The following is a 15,344-nucleotide window of genomic DNA, read 5'->3' as shown; positions in this document are numbered from 1 at the left end:
TTAATTCTCCCCCAATTTTGTACCTTATCCAATCTTTATAAAACTAAATCTATACTGCAAAAATATTGTCATTTATACAACTATTTTTCCAAATATTCAAATTTCCATCACTTGGACTTATTTCTGTAAATTTGCCCCTTGAACATGAAGCTCTTTTCTACCAGCACATCCTTTCTCTTAACATGATGTAAAGACAAAAGAAATGTTGTTCAGTTTTCATGATGATTTTTTTTTATGCCAGCAGTAGTTTATTGTTTCTTTCAGGTTTTTTCCAAAAGACTCAGCAGAGATAAAAAGAACAGTCACACATTTTTTAAAAGGCAAATTAAATACACTAAAGGGGAAAATGGGAAAAAAAAACCCCAAACCAAAACCACATGAAAAACACCAGTAAAGAAAGAAAGACAAAAAGCATAACTGTGCAAGGGAGATACAACTGAAAAATAGAGGCATAATTAGAAACTGTTATGAAGATGGAACCTCAGTGCAGGATCTATAATAATAAGACTCAAATCCAGAGTGAGATACTTGCATAATATAAAGTAATAATAATGAAAAAATTAAAGGAAATTAACACATGAAAAATACAAGTTAAATACAAAAAGTGGAAAGAAACCCACTAAGTATATATGTTTATATAGCCACAGCTCTCTTATGAACTAGTGCTCTGTTTTAATGTGATGTAAAACCAAGCACATGGAAGGCAGAGATAAGGAAAATATAGGGAGAGGGAACTATCTGCTGAACCAGAAATGTGAGACTCAGTAAGTACAGAAACATAAACATTAGGGGAGAGAAAAAGATACAAAGAGTGGATTTAGCAGAGAGATACTGGGCCCATTTAAACCAGCAGGACTTGTAGTTTAAGGCAATATTTCACATCAAATATTCCTTAGAAAAGGAGAATCTACTTCTGATAATCTTCCTACACCTTTACTGATAGTTATGAGCAAAGTAAAGCTTACAATTATTCCACTGCCAAAAAGACACAAATTGTATTCTAGAAAATGGTAGTTTACAGGCTCAAGAAAAATGGCAAACCTTCTGTGAGGAGACCATGGAAAGTAGGTTTGTGTGGTTGTAATTCTACCTCAGACCCTGAGCACACAGTTGAGTCAATCTCCTGATCATGTTACACTTCGGTTTGTGCCGTGTAACAGACTCTGAATGTGCAAAACTGATTCTTTTGGATCTCCAGAAATGTAGTTAATGCACCTCAGCCGTTAAACAGCCCACATTTGGGACCAGGTTACAGCCAACCCACACAAAAAGCTCCTGAGATGTGCCTGGTCCTCAGCACCTCCTGGTTTCCCCTTCTCCTTCAGGCTGCTTGGTAATTCAGACACAGTGAGTGTTCACAGGAACACAAATGGGTAAAAAGTCCATCTCACAGACAGTGCTGCTACAGCAAACTTTACATCTTTATCAAATCCCTGCTTTATGAGCCCTGATTGCTGTTTCATTGGCTTTGTCAGCAGTGAAATGCAGGATCAGATCTATTGCTGGAAATGATGGGCAACAACCGAGTCCCAGCAATGACAACTGACCTTTCACAGGCATAATTAAATTGCATCAAAATAATTTAAATAAACAGCTAAAGCTACTCAGTTGAAAATGGCATTTTTATTGAGACAAATCTTATTCCTATAGAAAAAAACATTAAGTGTTTGTTTTTTGAATCTGTATTGAAGTCCTGGCTGTGCTTTCTATGGCAAACAGAGTAGGTCCCGATTTACTTAACTGCAAGATCTGGAGTTGCTGCTCTTTTATAATTGCTTTTGTGAATTGGGAACTCATTGTTTAAGCATTTACTGAGCTACTATACTTTCTGTATTTTCTGAAAGTCAAACCAGCAATTTTGTTTATAACATATTTGCAACAGAAGGCAGTTACTGGATGTTTAGAGTTTAAATGTGGTTTATATGTTGAGTGGTTTATTATGTTTAGTGCAAAAGTGGATTAGTGAGCTCCTGCTTTGTGCTCTCTGCCAGAGCTGGGGTTGGAGAGGATGGATACACATGCACCCATGTACACTCTCCAGACACAATTCCTTCTGCTCTATTAGTTCTTTCAGTGATCTCTTTGTTTGTCAAAAGGCTTCTAGTACACCCAGAGAAAATACAGCAGAGTACTGGGGCACTGCAAGATATACAGAAAAATAAACAACTCTAACACATAAAAGGCACTGCAGAGTGACAGTGGTGAGTACTGAGGAAGAATCTGAATGTCAGTAAGTCCTGATTTATTGGGGAAAATGAGAAACTCTTTGTTTTTGTACTTTGAAACAGAAAAAAACAAGCAAAAAAACCCGACTCACTAAATGAATAATTCAGCTGATGTGTAACTAACCTTATAAAGCAAAGGTGATTGTCCAAGCTTCAAAAGTGCAATTTTTTTGGTCACGTTTGTGATGGCTTGAATCCGGATCAGGTCTTCCATGGTCCCATACTGGACATCAACAAGCTCTGCCTGCAAAGAGGAGACAAAATTCAGGCTACAGCTACAGCCACTCTGCACTGAGGGTGCTCCTTGCATGGAAACCAAGTGTTTGTACAAGCATCTCAGCAGAGTCTTGCAATTCCTTACCCCAACTTCTAATCAGCAAGACCTGTAATAGCAAAGACCTTGAAAGTTCAAATTGACAGATAACTTTTTTGTGGTTTTAATTAATAATTAAGAAGCTATGATAAACTAAACACCCCCACCCCCCCATTTTTTTTCCCAGTGGTTATAGGAGATGCTGATTCTGAAGAGAAATTCCCCTCATTACCTACAGGAATTAATTGTGTAAAGGACACTAAGTCACTTCTGTTTATTTTCTTAAAAATAACCAGAGAATTAGAGTCTTGTAAACTATTTCAGGGAATGAGTGATTTTACTGGTCACTTCTGAAAATACACAGGTAACACAAACTCCACCAATACACAGTTTTATTTTGTAACTCCTGAGCAATCTTACCTAACTACTGAAGTATTTTCCTTTAATCAATCATTTATCCAAGCATTATGCACAGATAACTACAGTGATAACAGAACCATGTTCTGATGTGTGTACTTTTACATTAGTATATATTTTTCAAATTATTTAGAGTCACTTTGATGTAAAAGTGTTTAGAACATGAAGATTTTCAGCTCTTCCATTAGGACTCTGCAAGAAAATATAGAACATGTTCTAAGTTATTTTTAAATGTCAAGAACTGGCAGTAATGGAAAAATATTTCAAGATGAGTTTTCAAGTATTTTTTAAAATATATAATTTAGGAATGACCAAGGGCATTTTTCTTACTCATTTGTAGCAATAAATTCTGGTGAAAACAAAGTAAGAGGATAATCAGTCTTGTACATTACTATTTTAGAATGTTATGAAGCTCTCAGGACATCATTGAGGACATTCTGGAACCTCTAAATCTGTACCCAATGCTCACATAAAACCCAAGTACTGGAAGACACAAGAATATTACATAAGTGTTTAAAAGTTAAAATAAGAGGAGCAGTACAAGATGGAAAAGTTTTCTCTTTCAGTTCAGTTTTGTAACTTAAGTATGGATTCATTGCCAAAGGCAACAGTTCTGATTTTGGGTATCCCTACACAAACTGTTTGAATTCTAGCAACAGTTGTTCTGGATGTGTAGGATGTGTGAAATTTTAGTAGATTCCTGAACATGGGTATTTTAAGAAAGTATTTACCCTTAAAAAACTGTATCTGTGTGAGTTTGCTTCTCAACATTCGAGTTGAAACCATACAAAAACTTTGCCAAGATTCCTGTCTTATTAAATTCTTCTGAATTCTTCAGAAAAGTTTCCAAGTCTGCAATATGTCATCAGTGCTGTACAAACCAAGTATGTGGAAAGCCCAGCCAAAGCCAGAAGACACTTCTGAGTAGGAAAACATCAGATTTAACACCAAGTAATGAAATGTAGAACAGGAAAGCTCGCACTTCACCATTTCTTCTGAAATAGATGGGGGTTTTCATATCTAAAGAACTAGAAAACTATTTAGCCAATATAATTTTCTTTCCTGTATGGCTACAGTATTTGAAAAGTAGGATTAAATCAAGTAAAGATTTCATACTAGGGAAAGGTGTTTTATGTTTTACCTAATCTCATGCCTCCAGTTTTAAAGAATTAACCTCAGATACAGAAAGGGTATTTACCAGAGTGCTTAAGTTCGTAAACTTTTTACCTCTTTCTGTAGGTCTAACCTTTATTTTAATTTGTACCTACACATATGTCATTAGATACAATGGTTATCAGTGTCTCAGAAGTCTTATGGCTTGAGAGGTTATGGGAGGTCATATCTAGGTTGATTTCTAGGGATTCCTCTATCTAATTCCTTTGGACCCAATGCCTTCCTCACCTATTCTCCAAAGCAAAAATCAGGGCTGTCATTATTTGTATGAGAGAAAGCACACTGACTTTGCCTGAGGCAAAATCAATACCCAGACATGAAGATCATTTGCTTGTCCAGGATGCCTGTGTGGAAATGAGCTCCCTGCCCATCTACATTCATGTGCTGCTGCTCTGCACATCCCGTTGGCTCTCTGCTTCTCCAGGGTGCTATCCACTGCTCTGTAAACAACAAAACTACATGTTTGCACAATTATTAATGCATTTAGCAACTGCCCTTGGATGTTCTTAGTTAATTTATGGATGCAAACTGCATCTTGAAGAGTGGCTCAGTGGTCTTTTCCAGAAAACACGTGCTCAACAAGACAGAGACAGAAAAAGGCCCTGCAAAAGCACAGCTCATTTTTTAATTATGTGGAAAACAGAAGTTGACTCCCTGCTGCCCCAAACATTCTGCAAACCATGTGCTTTGCTTCAAATTTTAAAAGTTAGCCCTAATGCCAAAGCTATCAAGTACATTCATACATTGAGAGCAGATGCAAGAAATTGCATAATGAAGGAGCAGCTGGGTGTAATAGAACAGAGTTTCATGGGCTTTCATCACACATCTTCCACATGAAATACAGATATGTCAAAGCTCAGTGGTTATCACATTCTGGAAACAGCATGTATAGCTTAGCACCCAGAGATCTGCACAGCTTATATCACCTCTAACTCCAGCTAAAATGACAAACAAAAATTGAATTAAATCGTCTCTTAAGTAAAACTACACATGGCCCATCTCTGGCCAAATGAAGTCAATAATTCACTGGAAGGGTTTAGAACAAAGTCGTAATGTTTTGGCAATAAGTCCAGAAAGTAATAGCTACACATTAAATTATAAAAACAGTTAGAGAAACTATTCTTATCTCTTCCTCTATTCTGCACCTGAACACTTAAAATAAAATTTGTAATAAAAAGCAAAATAATTTACAGTATTAATAAAATCTCATCAAATACAGTACAGCAATACCAGCTCAGAATAGTCAGTTTCGGTTTTATTTAGTGGACTAGGGCTCAACTAATTGGGACCCTAACTTCTAATATAAAATTAAATATTGAAAAAATACAACCTCAAAATAATGGTGAAGAATCCTATTGAGTCCAGACATTCTACTTTCCTAATAATCCATTCAGAAGCTGACAGACCATTTATGATGCATGAAGGCCTGTTTTAGTCACAACATTTCTAATACCTCCAAAAATGAATAAAGATTAAATTTCCTATTATTTCTCATTTCTGTTTTTAGAAATGCTTACAACATGACATAATCCTCATTTTACACACACCAGCTTTTTGAAAAGTGAAACACCCCACCCCCAACTACTCATATTTGATAAACTGCTTTCCTGTGGTAGGATAATTCTGCTCAAAAACAAAAGAGGACTCATCCTTTTATCAGGTGCCGAAAAAGAGCACTTGTCTACTTGGTTTAGCTATGCCACAGTAAATCCTCTTACCCTAAAACTGGGAAACTGCTAAAGAATGAGTTGTTTTATCCATTTGAATTAGGTACTTACTCCTCGAATCATTTCAAGCTATGCTGTTTGAAAGATATGACTATTTAGGAGCAAATTGTGATGTGCATTGTGGAGTTCAGTAGTATTCCCCCATGCATGAAATGAAGTAGGGGTAGGTAATAAAACAAACATTTTTAGGAAAAGTAATTATTTTATGTTAGGCAACTTATTAGTTTTCCAAGTCCCAAGATGATGCTCAGTGAGTTGTAAACATTCTGTCTTAAAAATTCTAACAGAATCTCCCCCAAAACAGAAAAGACAAATACTCTGAAAATGCCACAATCAAGAGAGTCAGGGATTTTTATCCTAATTTCTTCTACTTATCTCCAAAATGAAACAGAATGAAAGAGTATACTTCATCCAGACATGGATGACACAGAGGAAAATAGGTCTTTCAAAGGAAAAATATTAATTACTATATAAAGCAGGTGGCAGCTGGGGTCTTGAAGATGCTGGATACTATTTTTAAACCTTGCTTTCTTGCAAAAACGGAGGTAATTAAAAGAAAATAAGATAAATAGCTTGAAAATAATAACAAAAATACATTTGTCTTATGACATTCTCATCAGTCCACTTGACTGAGGAGAAAGATTTAATAACAGTGTTATACATCTGTATGCAACACACTGCCTGAGAGGCAGATTGTGGCTGATTTACCCACAAGGCAGCAAAATGACTCAGGAAAGAAACCAGGGGAAAAAAACACCAAAAACCCCAACATAAAACTCAAGGGTGGTACAACCAGGAAGGGATGTTTCTAACCACCAAAATGAGGATGCAGTCAGTGCAGATAACAAAGCAGCTCTTAAACTGAGCTCACAAAAGCTTGGCAGAAAACAAACCCAAAGCTGAAATGAAATTAAGTTTTCATAACACACCCAGGAAGGGATGTTTCTAACCACCAAAATGAGGATGCAGTCAATGCAGAGAAGAAAGCAGCTCTTAAATTGAGCTCTTTTTCTTGGCAGAAAACAAACCCAAAGCAGCATGGCTGTGCTGAAATGAAATCAAATTTTCACAATAGAATGGCTGTGCTGAAAAGGCTCCTCCTCTCCATGCTACCTGTTGGTAGTGCCATAGTTCAGTAATCTCGAATTATGAATATATTTCATCAAATATCAAGCTCCTGACCCACATTAATGAATGGATTCTACACAAACTATGGGGGATCTCAGGCCTGTGGAAGCTGCAGGTATAAAAATGACAGTCAAGCTCATATTCCTCGTATTCTCAATTCCTGCCTACCCACTAAAAGGTTTCAGAAATAGATTCCCTAAAGAAACTCCAAGTATTGAAGAAAACTAAATATTGAATATCAATAAATATCGTTCACTCCTCAGAATTAAGGCAATTTCTCCCAAAAGCACACATGTAATTCTAGAAGCATCAGCCCTCGGTTCTGTGATTGTTCAGACTCACTACATCCCCTCCTTCCATCCAGGAAAATGCCCTTCATTTGTCCTTCAACGTTCAGCTACTATTTTCAGGTTGTTCACAAAATAAAGGCAGCAGAAACATCCCATGCACAATCAATCACAATTAAATAACCTTCAACTAGTCATCCTGCCTAAAATAAAACTCCAAAATATATTTGCAAATTGTATCTGAGAAGGCAACAGTCTGCAATCAGGACATGAGACGAACTTTAATTAAACACATCGCTATAATTTATTTGCACAGCTCTGAAATTGAGGCTGAAGGCAGCATTCAGCAGAGCATAAAAGTAAACTCAAGCTGGTTGTAGATCAAAGCTGGACATCAACAAACGTGAAGAAAGCTGCAAATATAAAACTAGCTGATGTTTAAAATGAGAGAAAAGGAAGAAAGAGAAGGGGAGATAAGGGAGCTGTGCCAAATCCTTTGTTGGTGTAAACTCTGTTACGTCTTCTGACCAGAGCTGTTTCCATTCCAGCCAAAAGCACCCTTCAATAATCAGGGAGCCACAGCTGTGATTGCCACCACCAGAGACAAAATATCCATCCATAACTATCTTTTATATACTTACTGTATTTCTACAGAAATGTTAATATACAAAATTGTCCTTCAACCTTTTTCCTTCAACTTGGTTCCAGGCAAGAAAAGTGGCAGAAACGGTCTGAGCCCAAAAAGTAAATAATTATAAATCTGAATTAATTGAAGATTATTTTTCTGTTACAAGATTAAGAGGTGCTTCTGACCAACAGTGTCAGGGAAGATTTAAATCAGAGCACTTCAGTCTTGCTATATGTTTTACCTACAAGCCCTGCTCCTCAAACACATTCATGACATCTTTTCTTTATGGTTGCTAGCACTTTATAGAAGCTTCCTTTCATTTGCTTCAATATTCCTGCTCCTACAATAGAATTCTGGAGCATTTCAATACAATATGACTCACAATGCCAGCTTACAGTCAGAAAGGGTTCTTGTGTCTAGGTTTTATTACATAAAATTGCATGCTGCATTACAGTGACAGCTAAAGCTGTAATTTATTCTAAAACAAGAGAAAAAAGAGATGTCCCATAACCTCAGTTGGACGGAGTTTGGCCTTGCAGACAGAGTTCAGTCACAGACACATTTCATGTTCAGCCTTCCCCTGGTCCCACCTGCCCAGCCCTCACAGCCCCATCAGACAGGGCTCTCCTGCAGCTGCTCCCACAGCTTCCCTTTGCTGCTGCAGGACCATTTTTGGAAAGACACTGAGGTTAAACTTGTTTGCTTCCCTGCTTCTTACAGTTTATTGCAAGACTTTTTTCCTACAAATTCTGAGGGAGACTAAACCAAGATCGAAGCCTTTTTATAGCCTACAGAAAAGAACTCTTCTGTATTTTATGGTTACAGAGCCACAAATAAACCTGAACTGATACAACTCAGTTTTCCTTCTTTTTTCCCACTTTCTTTTTCTTATTTTAATTTTCATAACCCCAACTCTGTTCCAAATCATACTCTTTGTGATTCCCAAATAGCACAACTGGTATTTAAATATTACTTCTTACCTCATGATGTCCATCAAGATATCCAAACAACATACTGGGGTAGGTTTTCTTCATATTTTCTGCTTTCTTTCTAACTTTTTTACTCTATTTTACATAATACGTAAAAATCTAGCTTTTCAAGTTTTTGACATAAAACATTATTATTTTCAGACACATTAAACTGACATTTACTTATTTTAGAATCTCTAAGAACAATGCCTTTTGTTACAAAAAATTGAAGGACACGAGATCATTAGATGCCTAAAATGCTATCAGAATTATTATTTCAAACTTTCATTAAGCAGTGCTGATTGTCACTTCACTAGCGACAAAATTTTATATTCCAATTATTCTTTCTTGTATGTGTTTAATATTATTTATATCCCCCTTTTTTTAAGGGTTAACTGCAAGACTATTTAGTAGCATTAGTCCCCAAAGCATAAAGTCACATTGCTCATACTTTCCTAAGAAAAAAGAGTAATCTGTATTTGCCAGCCTGCTCAGTTTAGCTTATTCAGAGGTAATTATTCATGCAAATATACATTTACAAATTACACAGAGGGAGGACAAAATAAACAAAACAGAATTACTCAGCTGTGATGTGGTATCTTAAAAAAATAAATCATAAGCTACATATGTACACAGGAAATAATAATGGTGTGATTTAAACTTGGCCTTAGAATTTTCAGTGAAAGGGGTTTATGTCAGAATCCAGCCCCATTGTGTCTGAACTCAACAAATTCTCAATGCTTGGTGGAAATTTCCTTGGCTTCTGTGAAACACAGGGAATGAACAAGACATCCAGAGGCTGCAGAATGTCCTCCAGTCATTTATATCACTGAATTAAAACCAGACATTCCCTCCTAGAGCAGCTACAGGCATTAAGCCTTTAGAGTTTGGAGCTCACAGAATTGTCTAAAAGCACTTTATCCACACCCAGGCTGTGCAGGACAGGGATGGATCCAGCTCAGCTGGGCAGGAGAGGGACCAAACTGAGCTGGGGGAGCTCCCTCCACCTGCTCAGAGGCTCAGGTGAGGTGTAAGAGCTGTACCCACACAAGCAGAGAAGTAAAGTCATCTCCTGTCTGAAATATCAGCTCGTAAGAACATCCTGTGAACACCACCACAGACAGAATGTGACTGAAACACTGGAATGTATTTTGGAATCTAAGTAAAATCAATATATTTCATTTTATAACTCAGAATCCATTTGATATTTTAATTCCTTAGAGACAGGTGCTTCAGCTTTGTCCAATTGAGTCAGGCTGGCTGCAACAAAACAAAGCGTCCAGAAAACAGCCTACCATTTTCAGTCTTCCAAGCTGGAATTGATGATTCAGAACTGTGCTGGTTTTGGCTGGGGTAGAATTAGTTTTTTTTCCACAGTGCTGTTATGGATCTGTATTTTGGATTTGTGCTGAACACAGGGGTCATAATGGAGATTTTTGTTATTACTGAGCAGGGCTTGCAGAGAGCCAAGGCCTTTTCTGCTTTCCCTACTCCAAGTAAGCTGGGAGTGCCTGGGAGGTGACACAGCCAGGACAGGGGACCGAAAATGACCAAAGGCACATTCCAGACATATATAACCATAAAACAGACATCCACCTCAAAAAGGAAAATATTCATTCATATGTACAAGAGGAGGTCATCCACTGCATCAAGAGAGCACTTGAACTTTCAAAAACGTTGGGGAGAACTCTTTATTTTCTAGATTACAATAAATGATCTTTCACAAACTACTTACAGCCCTTTCTTGGCCAAACATCATCCACTTCAGCAAAATCAGGGAGATGGCCAACCATGTAATGATGCAAACACAAATCTGAGTGTTAAAGTAGCATTTGAGCAAACAATTTTCAGAGGCAAATATGCAGTTGTGAAAAGGAAAATGACATCTTTTCCATCTCCTGTGAATTCTGTTGTTTTGAGTCATTGCACAGATTTATAGGTCTCTAAATTACATCTGTAGAAAAAGGACTGGGGAAAAATAAGTTCTAAAAATATATTCACATGACAAGAAAAAGACTCCAATAAAAACAGCAAATGTGCCTGAGTAATATCAGATTCAAGTGGCCCAAATGATTGACCAGGACAAGCATCTAGATACAGAAATAGAGCTGTTCCTGAGAACAGCTCACCTCTGTGATTAAACAAGAATATTTTTCTGGTTTTCAACCACCTAACATTTTAGAAGCAGACTTACTTCACAAGAAACATGTAGTGTGTCATTCATGTCTCACAGATAATAAAATTGTACAGGGAAGAAAATGTTCTTTTCTGTGTCAGGCTTTCAAATTTTGCTTTTAAAAGTGCACTCAAGATATTGGAGTTGATGTACATCCCACATTGCACAGTAATGGCAGCACCATTTGGCTTTTCTTTCAGAGACAGCTAACCTTCATTTTGAAAATTTTGCCCATAGCAAAATTAGTAGTTCACCTTTATTCCACATGTTTCCGAAAATGAGGGTGATGGTTCTTCTGAATTGTGCCAAATTTCACACAGATATTTTGAGCATTCATTTCTTAAGTGTGGGCAGAAACCCCATAGAGATTTGTGAACTTGGTTCATGTGCTCTCTCAGCAGGGATGATAAAACCTGGAGAAAAAGAGGAAATCCCATGCAAAGGACAGAACCTGATTCTTTTTAGAGTGGGTCCCAGTAAACCATTCATCTTGCACAGTGGAACCTCAAAAGAAAAGCTGGAAAATTTTTTGCATCATCTAAAACATATGGGAAAGCCTGAAGAGACTCTGGAATCTGGAGAGCTTGATGGGAGGAAGGAGTAACCTGCCCTGACATCACAGAATCAATTTTATTGCTTAAAGCAAAAGCTTTGCCATCAGTGCAGCCCACCCAGAGCTCTGGAGCAGGACAGAGCTTCCCTCATCTTCCACACAGACTGGAATCCAGGTCAGCCTCTCTCACAGCAGTGCAGCAGCACTCAGTATGATTGTAGTAACACCATTTGATGGTTCAATTCCCAATAAAAGCAGTCAGGGACGTTGGTAGAGAACTATCAGTTACCGCAGAAATCTGTGCTCAATTCCCTCTCTTCACCTCTTCTGATCCTTCCTGCCCCGGATCCTGAACAATCAACAAAAAGGAACCAGAAACAGGGAGGAGCTCAGTGTGTGCTCTCATAACTCTGATTCCAGCACAGATTTCCCTGATAATCCATCTTCCTGCATTCTCTGCCTTTCCTTGAGTTTAATAAACACAAGAGACTCAATTCAATACACAAGACAAAGAATACACAACAGCCACCATTAGCAATGTCCACTACTTTAACTTCTGCTGAGGAGGTTCCCTCCATATTTCTTCAATTGCCTCTACATTTTTGGTACATACTCCACAAACATTGTCAACAATTTATCTACAGAGTCTGCAGAGAAAATGGAACAGTTATGGAAGTTTACTTCAGGCAGAGAAACCCTACAGCAGCAGTGAAATCATCAGGGAAAGATCTCAATTCAAAATGTCAGTTATTATCCTCCAAATCCTGAGCCTAACACTGTCCGTACTGATACAATTTCTCATCCTAGATTTCAGTTTGTGACTTTACATGATTATAATGTCCTACTTTAGCCTCAAGACATATGAGATCAAGTGGTAAAAGGGCAACATGGATAAAAACACGACAAAATTTTCGTGAATAAAATGTTTTGTTACGAAACTGATGCATTAATTCTTTTTCCAGCAACATGAAATTTCTAGAATTTTCCTACGAATTCATTCCCTAAAATATCCCCCAGGTGAAGATTGTGTCTGGCAAGCACTGACCTGCAGCAGGAGGTACTTCCCTCTTGGATGAGAAGACAGAAGCTTTCTTGCATATTTAGCAGCTTGGCTCTCCCTTACTTGTAGCCACTGCCAGACCTCCTCCATCCTTATTCACCCTTGTGCCCCTTCAGGGCACCAGAGTGAGGCAGTGAATCCTGCAGCAGACAGGAGTAACTCTGCATGGTGACAAAATTCAGTGGAAGGGAGATAAATTCCTTGAAGCGCCTTCTTTCTCACACACACCTGCTCTTGGGCCAGTCACAGGCTGGTGATTGATGAGGCACCTTCCCTTTGAACTGCAGAGCTCAGGAACACCAGAAATAATTGTGAGAATAAAACTGATAGAGCTGAGACTCAATTCACATTAAGGCCCTCATAATTAATGAGATAAACACTGTAACTAATATTCATTTCATGAGGTTAGACATAAGATTTATTTCTATTTAGTGGGAGAGACAGCACATCAGGCAGAATAAAAACCTAAGGATGTCTAAGAGAGAAGTATTTTCAGCTTTATTTACTTTGCAGTCTTTTTTAATTATTTATTTTAAAAGAGATGCTTCTCTCCTGGGATTGCAGTTGGTAGGTGGGGGCTTAAATGCTGTATTTCCAAACAGATTTAAAAGAGAATTTCTGAACAAAAGCATTATCTCAGGACATTTTAGTCCAGCCAGTGAAGAGGCTCTGGCATTTTGACAGTTTCCATAAACAGTCAATGCACTTCTGCCAACAACACCTGGATACCAAACCTACACTTGCCAATGGCTACTGCCTGGGTCCTTTTTTTTTAAATCTTTTTATTCTTCTTCACATTTTTAAGAATTCAATTCTTACATATATATATTTCAACCAGCGGTATCACAGCAGCACTTTTTTTTTTTTTTTTTTATTTTTCATCCTGCTCTGAAAGGTTCCAGAAATTATTTGCTTCTAAGGATTTTCTCTGAGAGTGGTCTTCTTCTTTTTTCGGCCTTTCCTACTACCCGGGCTGTGTCCAGATTTAGAGCATTCCTCAAAGCACTCTCAAGAGAGGTACATCCTTTGCTCTTTAATAACAAAGTTTTTTAACAAAGAAGTCAGACATGCTGCAGTTCTCACCAAATCATTCTTATAATGACAGCTTTATCTTTAGTTTAGGTTATATTTAAAACCTCTCAAGGATCCTTCTGGGTTTTTTTAAAGTAAGAACTTATTGCCACTCGCATGTGCTCATCTTAGAAGATATTAGGACTTTATATCACCACATCCTAACACAGAGATAAGAAATCTCCAGACTTGTTTTGGATTTTCAGTTCAAAATATTATTTAAAAATTAACAATGAGATAGAGGCTCCCACAGAAAAGCATCCAATGAACTCATATTACTACATTAGAAGAAAGGAAGTGTTAAGATTTTGACAAAATGTTGTCCAATTCTGACTGTAGTAGCTGTACTGGTAGGTAGAGAGAACTCCTAAGTTAAAACACTGCTGAGGCTTTAACTGGTAAGAAATATCACACTGCACTGAAAATGAAAATAACTGCTGCTGATTATTTTCAGCTGCCAGCTCTAATGACAGACAAGGCACTGCCATTATTTATTTATTTTTTCCTCCAATTTAAAAATAATCAAGTGAAATATGGAGGAAGAGTGATTTTTTTTTTTGCCTTTTAAAGAACTATTTGATTACAGCAATTGTAACCCATATTGTCATGGATCCCTAATGCCAGAGACTGCCAGGGTCAGAGCCCTGTGCCCATGCTCCCAGACACACAATGTTTATGCTCAGTAAAATGGAATCTGCCTTCAAGTGCAGAAGCTTTTCTATTGCTAATGTTCCTGAAGAGATTTTAGGACTTGCTTCTCTTCCTGAAAAACTAACTTAAAAAAATGAGAAGCAGCAATAGTTTAATCAATATTGTATTTTACAGTCACTCATAACTACCAGAGAACTGAGCAGCATTTTAAGCAGTTCTTTATTGTTCATGCATGAAACTACATTTTTTTAAACAATAAAGTTATGTAAGTAGTTTTAGAGACAAGGATTCAGTATTATATAAATACAAAAATATTTTGTTCTTGTTCTTATATCAGTTGTAGTTGTTTATTATGATGCTTTTCTCATAGTAGCAATTTTTTAAAAGCTGATATTTACTTAATAGTCCCTCTGTTGAAGGAAATTTTTGCTTTTTTCAGCATAAGCAGGATTCCTTTGAGGCAGTTTTAAACCTCCAGAATAGTGGAGAAATATAAAGGAAAAATATCCCTAAAACCCAGTCTCAAGAGCTCACAGCACAAGAAGCTTCTTACTTGAAAATTCCTCCTCTGTGTAGAATATTGCCTTTAGAAACTTAAAGAGAGAAGAAAGCACAGGTATGTTATTGGTAGGTTCACATTAGTCTCAAGAGCTCACAGCACAAGAAGCTTCTTACTTGAAAATTCCTCCTCTGTGTAGAACATTGCCTTTAGAAACTTAAACAGAGAAGGTATGTTATTGGTAGGTTCACATATACTAAGAAGGTGAAGAAGAAGTTACAGAGAGAAAGAGTGAAGATGGCACTACCTAACAAAAACATGGCTTGGGGTTTGGCAGAAAGGTTTCCACTTGACCTGAGTACATTCGTATTGAGGTTTGAACCAAACACCTTAATAAAGAGTGGGAGTGGAAAAAAACCTGACTGGGTGGGCACCAACCCAGGTATCCACTGAACTGCAGAGGTGATG

General features: G+C 37.4%; 1 protein-coding gene across 9 annotated transcripts in view; it reads right to left on the bottom strand.

Moving 5' to 3' along the window:
• Positions 1-15,344, bottom strand: part of NAALADL2 (N-acetylated alpha-linked acidic dipeptidase like 2) — a 413,787-nt gene that overhangs the window by 149,757 nt on the left and 248,686 nt on the right. For all 9 annotated transcript variants that reach the window (XM_039713916.1, XM_039713917.1, XM_039713918.1 and 6 more), the window contains one exon: positions 2,350-2,469. In XM_039713916.1, coding sequence (XP_039569850.1) covers positions 2,350-2,469 — 120 coding nt within the window. The remainder of the gene's footprint in view (positions 1-2,349; positions 2,470-15,344) is intronic.

The sequence above is a fragment of the Passer montanus genome, unplaced genomic scaffold, assembly GCF_014805655.1.
Source record: "Passer montanus isolate IOZ18808 unplaced genomic scaffold, ASM1480565v1 scaffold29, whole genome shotgun sequence".
Lineage (NCBI taxonomy): Eukaryota > Metazoa > Chordata > Aves > Passeriformes > Passeridae > Passer > Passer montanus.
Note: the sequence above shows the minus strand (reverse complement) of the source record. Positions and strands in the feature narration are given on the sequence as shown.